At 46.5% G+C, this 8,141-nt stretch overlaps 1 protein-coding gene across 1 annotated transcript; it reads right to left on the bottom strand.

The window, feature by feature from the left end:
* Window positions 1-2,023: 2,023 nt before the first annotated feature.
* On the bottom strand, window positions 2,024-8,050 carry PUS1 (pseudouridylate synthase 1; the record flags this gene model as incomplete). Its single annotated transcript, XM_010142085.1, has 5 exons — window positions 2,024-2,074; window positions 4,438-5,135; window positions 5,398-5,500; window positions 6,273-6,410; window positions 7,826-8,050. Coding segments are annotated over 5 exons (1,215 nt in total), but the record flags the coding sequence as incomplete, so codon positions are not given.
* Window positions 8,051-8,141: the final 91 nt, after the last annotated feature.

Below are 8,141 nucleotides of genomic sequence, written 5' to 3'. Positions count from 1 at the left end.
GGCCCGGCGCTCCTGGCCCGGCTCCTCGTTGCGCCCTTTCAGAGACCGGTTTCAAATTTAGACCAGCGCTGTATGGGGTTTTTTTTTATTCAGCTCCTGCAGTGAAACACCAAATTAATAATCTCTGAGAAATTAAGCAGCACACAGTCAGACGTAACAAATACCCCTTTTTTAATTATCATTCTGTTTTCTCAAAGGCTATAAATAAAAGTTCCCCCGGATTTCAACTGACATGCCCCATTCAGAGCCTTTATTATAAGCAAATAAAGACGGGCTGTTTGTGGGGGTTTTTTCGGATATAAAGAGATAGATAGCTTTGGATAGGGGATTAATGCAGGTTAGGTCAACGGTGTGACGCAGCAAGGGCTGTAAATGACAACGCAGGTGGAGTCCCTCTCCAGAACACTTGTGCGTGCTTGCTCTCATAAAACAGAGCAAGGTCTTCACGATAAAATTTAAAAGTCTAATTAAAACCCAGATAAAATGAACAAGCAAATCCCTTTTTAAGGGGCAGCTGTGCTCTGGCAAATAATAAAAAAGTAATAATTCCAGAAGGAGCATAAAATTAGAGGCTTTAGCCAGAAACCACTGAATGAAGAATCAAAGAGTTGACTCATCGTTCTCAGTAACTGCCCTATTCCAAAGCAAATCTCCAGCCAGACCCAGCTGGGAAGTGTATCAAGCACTGAACCCTTGGGGAGTCTTGTTCCAGCCCTTCCAGCAGTGCTGGAACAGGCAGGGCTGGCAGGAGGGCTGCTGCCTTTACTTGGTTTTACTTCCACCACCTCCATGGCCAGTTGGAAACAAGACTCTGATGTCAAACCACAGTTAGGGAACAGAGAGCAAGAACTCCAGAGTACGCAAATCACCAAAACACAGACAATTTAAATCGATTCCCAAAGGAAGACAGTCCTCAGACACGTGCTCGCCAGCAGACGTGCCTCTATCCTGAGCAGCTTGATGGGAATTCAGAGTTCACACGCAGGAAGTGAACGCAGACTCGATCAAAGCCCGGAGGAAGGCAGCACCGCTCCTTTCCCACTCGCTGCATTGACTCAACCCAAATCCAGCAGATGCTAGCGAGTTCCCACTAACCCAACACAGCACGTTTAGTGACCGCAGGCCACGCTAGAGCGTTCCTGGCTGCGCGCTGCGGGCTGCAGCCCTAACAACTGATCCGCATCTTCTCCTCGCGTCTCATCTACTGGTGCGTGAAACAACAGCCCAGGCAGCAAAGCCCCAGTTACACCCACAGCTGCGGAGCGACCCTCTGGAGTCTGCCCAAGCACACGCACAGGCGATGCTGGGAGGATGACACCTCCCAGAGAAGAGGTCTCAGCTTGAAATACGTGGTTCAGTCCACGGTCCAAAATGAAGGCCTCTCACTGAGTAAGGAATCGTTCCTTTTAGACTTGCAGAGCTTTACAGAACACAGAAAATGTGTCAATACCAAAAGAATTCACAGCAGCTGGCACGATGGTGAGTTCCTGACCCATGTGTGTTATTCCACAGGAAAGGCATGGATGACACGGGAAAAAAAAAAAATCTTAATGGTGTTTAGAGATCAGGTTAAGAAAAGGTGAAGAAAATAATAATAAAACTATCAAAAGTTCATGGAGTCATAATAGTAATCAAAAAAGAGTGTATTAAAAATGATTTGCCCCATCTTTATGTAGAGATTACACATATTTAAAATGCTGTTTTCCAAGTAAACATATAATAAAAGTGCTATTCAAATAATAGCAACCAAGATGTCCTGCATTACAACATTCTTTTAGAAAGCTTCTTGCTCATCTCACTGTTTTCAAGTATATCAGCCAGTTGAATCAGTTAGGGGTATAAAAAGCTTCTTTCACTTTTTCCACTTCCCTGCCCAGTTTCTCCTGGGCATCCAGTTCTTGTTCTGCAAGCAGGCAAACCCCTGCTTTACTGCATTCTTGGATTTAGAAAGGCCACTTTTTTTTTTTCTGTGGATAAAGGGAATTGCGAGCAGCCAGCGTCCCACGTCCAGCCTTTTCCTGGCTCAGTCGGAATCATCGTCACAACCGTCACTGCCGTCGAGATCACTGTTGTTCTGTGAAGTAAAATGGAAAATGTATTTCATTTACATCTAGAGACTGACCAAAGTCAAGGACACTGACTTTAAGTTTCTACAAAAGTATAAGAAAACGAGGATAGACCTCAGCTTCATGTCTTACACCCATCTGCGGTAACAAACTTCTGTGACGGTAAGTGATGCTTCTGGCAGCAAAAAAATCGTACGTTGGATTGTACTCACCAGCAGAAGACATTTCTTCTTGGGTATATGTACACCTGCACGATTACAACCTGCAGTATGTGGAAGCTCAGAAGTGGGATAGTCACACGAAATGCTGGTATTTCAAATAAATGCAGGTGAGACAAGTTAACAAGTGTTTTTCATGCAAGTCCCTCAAAAGCTGTTTGTTACATTGTCTAAAGCCAGATTTGAGAATTCTGCACGCCAGCTGCAGAGAATTTATGTCCAAACTGTATTAGAGATATGCAAGGGCTCAGTAATACTTGTTTAAAAACAAGCCAGTTGCACAAAGTAGCATTAGGGCAACGGTACAAGTGTTGGCCACTTACAAGGAAACTGGAGTCTGAGTTCTTAACTGGGAGCGCCACTCCTTCAGGAGTAAATCAATACGATGAGACAAATCTGGGGGCTTTGTGTAATTTTTTGAAGCAAGTATTTTGACTGATACAATTGGCAGTGAAGGATTTTATAAGAGAAGGCTAACGTGACAATACACCTGTAGTTACTCCTTTTTTACCTCACCACCGCTTGCTAAAAAGATATAAACCTCCAAATCCCATGAATTTAACATTGACAATTTAATATCCTACTACAGAACAAATTCTGAGAGGCTTAGACAGCCGCCTTCGTAACAGCGAGCACAGCTCACTGCAGTGCAAACACCCTGCCCTGCCACATCATCCCGTACCTACCCCTCTCCAGACAGCCTGTGCTGACTGTGGTGCCAGAACCGTGCGTGCTGGAGTCTCTCTCAGGCCGGCAGACCTGCCTCCTGCTAGCAATCCATCAGGGGGTTCGAGCCGGTCAGCAGCGCGTCCTGCCAGCGCTGCCATCCAGACCCCCAAGCCGGGTAAGCACTCGGCACCACACAGTCTCTTTGGGTCCCATTTAACCAAACGAATGTGGCATTTGTCACAACCTCCTGTCACAAACGTCCTCACACAGCACTGTACTTCAGAAAAACAATTACCACAAGCACAAAAATAACCCTGAGAAATTTCTGGTATCTTGCTTGTACTATTCAATGAGGCTGTAAATTTTATTTTGTATCTTGAGACTCTCAGACACGTAATGGCAGAGACAGGATTAAACCTAATGTTCCTCAGAGCAGCATCATTATCTACCTGAAATAAACATCATTTTAAGGACACCATTAAGTGAAAAAAGGTCATTATTTTTTTCCCTGTTGCACTACACACAAGTTTTAGCCCTGCCCATCACTCATTCTTCAAGGATCTGCCAGCCCTCTGACCAAGAAAACTGAAATTACATACAGAACTGTAAGGAATCTTTAAGTCATGAAGTCCAACCCCCCCACTCAAGCTTGTTGTGAAGTTAGATCGGGCTGATCAGGGACTTGTCCAATCAAGCATTTTTTGTTGCATTTTAAGTCAATCCAAGGGTTGTCAGTTTAAAGAAGTACTTTGTGAGTTTGACTCAGGCTTCCTCATCTGGTCTCCAACTCAATTCTAGCACTCCCCAAACATCTTTCCACTCTTTTCCTGCAAAGCTATTCCACATCTCAACCAGAAAAAAAAAAATAATCTTTAACTTAAACTGTAATTTTCTATTGGTTAAAAATGCATTCTACATCTTTGTTTTATTGCAACTCACGGCTGACAGCAGCTTCTGCTGTCAGAAATCAGATTCTGCAATACCCCATAACTCAGCAGTTGTTCTGAAGACCCATTTTGAGCTCATGGCAGATTTACTTAAAGCTGGTCCTAAATTTCCCCGATTCCAAACCCCACCTAGGGAACAGGGCATTACACAAAATGAGAATTAGCCCAAAACCAGAGAATGTGAAGAGACAGCAGTTTCTTCAAGGGAAACCATCAGCCTGAAAGCTAGCCTGAAACCGCGGCACAAGAGCAAAGGCTGGTAACGCGTCCACACCTTGTTGCCAGTTTATGACTCTGCAAACCGGCCTGTGCTTTAAAGCATCTCTCCCTCAACCGCCCCACGCGAAACTGCAAAGCCACCACTTGGCACAGTTCATTCCACTATCACCAGGTGCACAAAGACAGAAGAGACAACACCCATTTCACACTCCAGTTGACTGTCATCTTCCATGGCACATTCACGGAAAACAAAACTAAGGGCAGAGCCGCTTCACCCTGACCGCTCCCATCTGATAAAACAACGGCTTCAATCCTCACCTTTGCGTTTTTGTTGCTAGTTTGCATCCCAAGAGCAGAAGAGTTGAAGTCGTGGATGGAGAGGGTGTTCAGCCAGTTTGCCATCGATCTCTCCTCCCTTTCTGTGTTGACAATGGTAGGATAGATGTACTGCTCTTTGAAAACAGCGATCTTCTCCTCCTCCTCCGTCCACTCCAGCGGCTCATGCAGCCCATCATTCCCAAAGCGTCTGTTGTATTTTTCAAAGTGGACCCTCTCCAAGACCAGCCCAAGTCCTGGGGCTTTGGGAACATCGACCTTCTCCTCGCCCCAGCTGCGCTCTATGATAGACTCGGCAGCATAACCTTTCACAATAGCTATCACCAGCCCAATCATCTTCCTTATTTGGTGCATCATGAAACTCTGACCTTTCACTTTGATCACCGCAAACTCTACGTTCTCCCTGACGAACGGCTCTCCACAGTACATCTCCATTATGTACCGCTTGGCACTGGGGTCCCTGGGTCCCTTCTGAGACGTGAAGTTGTGGAAGTTGTGTGTTCCTTTATAGCACGCGAGCAGTTTATTGACTTTCTCAAGGGTCTCTCTGTCCAGTCGATAAACCTCTTCTTGCACATCTTGGTCTTTGTGGGCAAAGGCAAATGTTGGCAGCATGTAAGAGTAGGTTCTGGCATCACACTTGTTCTTGGAGTTGAATCCTCCGGTGACTCTCTTCAGACCTTGTTTTAAAAGTGACATTAGGTTTTTGAATCAGTAGGTTACAACCTGATTGTGATCTCGCTCCTACCAACAAGAACATTTTTAAATAAAATACAATCAAAAGACAGATTGATTTCATACGATCCTAGTTTCAAAACAACAGAAATATATGGATATATGTTAAAACTGCTTATGGGTAAAATACAATGGCAAGGGAGAGATCTTCTCTAGGAGAAAGCTCCTCTTTGACAAGATTCTCACTGCCCATTCCCGTATCCTTACCCAGAATTCTGATGTGAGAAGGAAGATGGTTATTGATCTTTTCTAAGATGTCATCTATTAGCCTGACCTTTAGTGACACGATCTGTCCAGCTGCAGACACACCCTATAAAAACCAAAAAACACACAAACGCACAATTATGTACCTTGGAAGCTCTGAGACAGCACTTGCAGAATTGAAATGGCTGCAGAACAAGTTTATTCCTTTTTTGCCCTGGTCATTTCTGGCCGATGTGTAGCAAAGGCGATGCCACAGGCAGAAATCCGAGTCAGAGGAGCCCTGGTGGTGCTGCACAGCCACGCTGCACCCTGGCACTCTTGGGCGGCAGAACACTGCACGTCCCTGCATGACACCTCACTGTATCTGACTGCTATTTAGTAAAGCACCAACTGAAAAAAAAAATCACTTGTACATAAGATGACCCATGAACTCCTGTTCAGACTTGGAAGCCCACTGTGGCAGGCTCAAGAACAACTGAGATGCAGCTCAACTTTCAAGCCGCGCATCAACCAGGCAGTGATGAGGAGCCGCAGCAGCTCGGGAGGCTGAAGCAGACGAATGACAGAAACACCAACAAGGTTTAGGTATGAAGTGACAGAAACACCAACAAGGTTTAGGCATGAAGTGACAGAAACCAACAAGGTTTAGGTATGAAGCTCCAGCTTTACAAGCACCGTCTAATCAATATCCCGCACTTCCTAAATATTTGCTTGTACTTAAGTTTAGCAGTAGGTGAAAGGAGAAGGTTCAAGCAACATTCACTGTACCTAGTATTTGCTATTGGATCTCACTCTAGACAATGCTTTACCAGTCAATCCCAGTAGCACTGGCGGGGGTAGTCCACAGTTTATGAGAGCGCAGGCCCTCACCCACGTACCTTATCTGTTCGAGCACACCGCTGAAAAGACATCTTCTTCATGTCTTCCCCGTGGTTCTCCGGGATGCAGCCCGACTGCACAAGGGCGGATACTAGGTCATCTTCAATCGTCCTGAACTGTGAAGACCCCACGTTTCGCTAAAAGAGGATGTACAGTAAAAACAGGAAACCAAACAAACAATTGGAAAACTGAAGATGATAACCAAAATATTTTGTTAATTGAACAGTGGTGTGAATTTCTTTTTGTCTTCCCTTCACAGCCCTCTCAAACAAAACCGATTACACTTTAGCAGCGAGTGTTGATGGAAGTCTACATTCTGGTTTACTTTTTACTACTCCTGCAAGTGCATTATCATTCCTAACTGCACTGTGCAATGCTTCTGCAGTGGAGTTTTTGGGCAATCCCTTCACCTGCATGAAACGGCACCAATGAAATTCTGCTCCAGAGCCTACGAGTTAACAGCTGCTGCTCCAAACCCAGCCCCTGCACGTGCTGCTCCTAGTCGTTAGAAGCAGAGCTCTTGTGAAACGCAGACTGTGGTTTTGTCCCGGGGCTTCTGCACTCAACGCACGGATGAACTGTCACATGTGCACAACTCCACTCGTGCGTCAGGCCGAGAGCACGCACCCACGACACACACCACTCCGTTACAGCGGCCGCAGAGCTGATGGGCAGGTACACAGACGTGCCCAAAAGTACGAGGGGTGCTGCTGTTCCACACACCGACTGTGCCGCAGAGGCACGAAAGCCTCCCCTCCCTCTCTGTGTCAATCTTATCAGCTTTGGAAGGTCGCCTCAAGAGCACGTACGGAGCCCGCAGCGTGCTGAGAGCAGCGGCAGATGGTGCAGCAGCATCCTCTTGCTGGTGGCCACAAGATCTTCCCTACAGGGGCAGGTCTGGTGCTGGTGCTATAACAAAGCAACCCCCCTTCTGTCCCGCATGCAAACACAGGACTCTGGCAACAGTTCTCCTAGTTCTAAACTGCCAGGAGCCGCCTCAATACAACGCATCAGGAAAAGGACAGTTTAAAATGTCTTCAAGGACAGATTTAAAAGCACGAGCAATGGCAACATGGATGCAAATTTGTTTCATTCAAGTGTGCAGCTCAGTTACTGGAATGTGCATGCAGCGGGACAATGTGAGGTCTAACCTAAAAGAAACTCAGCCCATCTGCTTCGGAATGCAAAGCTTCTGCAAGAAGCTGGAGCACTGGTCAGAAGGGGATCATCAGGCAGTGCTTCAGGTTTTGACAGAACCGCAGCGCCCCTGCTTTCAGCCCCCTCAGCAGCCTTGTCTGCAGCAGCTTTTCCAAGACCTTCAGCCGATGCTCTCTCTACACTGGAGGCAGACTCACTACAATCAGCAAATATCAAAGATGCACCACTGACTTTTTTATTCAGGTTACTACCAAGCCATGTGGAACCAGGCACGTGCTGTTCCTGCCCCAGCTTTTAAGCTGCAACTGCTCCCTGCTCAGTCCCTGTGATTGCAGTTACAAACCTAACAGACTACAAAGAAAAGCAGGTCGCGTTGTTTTGCCAAACCACATACTTGCATCCCATGGTAGCCTTTCCCTGAATATGCCATCAACAACACAATCTTCCTTTTGGGTGACTTTTTATTCTGGTCCTCTGCATCATCCTCATCCGCATCTCTCTTCAGCCTTTTATTTTGATGCCCGTTTTCTTCTGGCCTCTCAGCCACCTCGCTGCTGCTGTTCAGCCTCTTCGTCTGGCTGGCAACTGCTGCCCGCAAATCCTCAGCCATCGTGAGAGCCTGCACGTGGCAGAACAGCAAGAGGCTGAGGCAAGAACCGGCAGCTCCGTGCCCGGGGCAGGCAGGGTGCTCCCTGCCGGCCGCGTCGCCT

This window comes from Buceros rhinoceros, unplaced genomic scaffold (genome assembly GCF_000710305.1).
Source record: "Buceros rhinoceros silvestris isolate BGI_N320 unplaced genomic scaffold, ASM71030v1 scaffold29408, whole genome shotgun sequence".
Taxonomy (NCBI): domain Eukaryota; kingdom Metazoa; phylum Chordata; class Aves; order Bucerotiformes; family Bucerotidae; genus Buceros; species Buceros rhinoceros.
The sequence above is the reverse complement of the archived record's forward strand: the minus strand, read 5'-3'. Positions and strand labels throughout refer to the sequence as shown.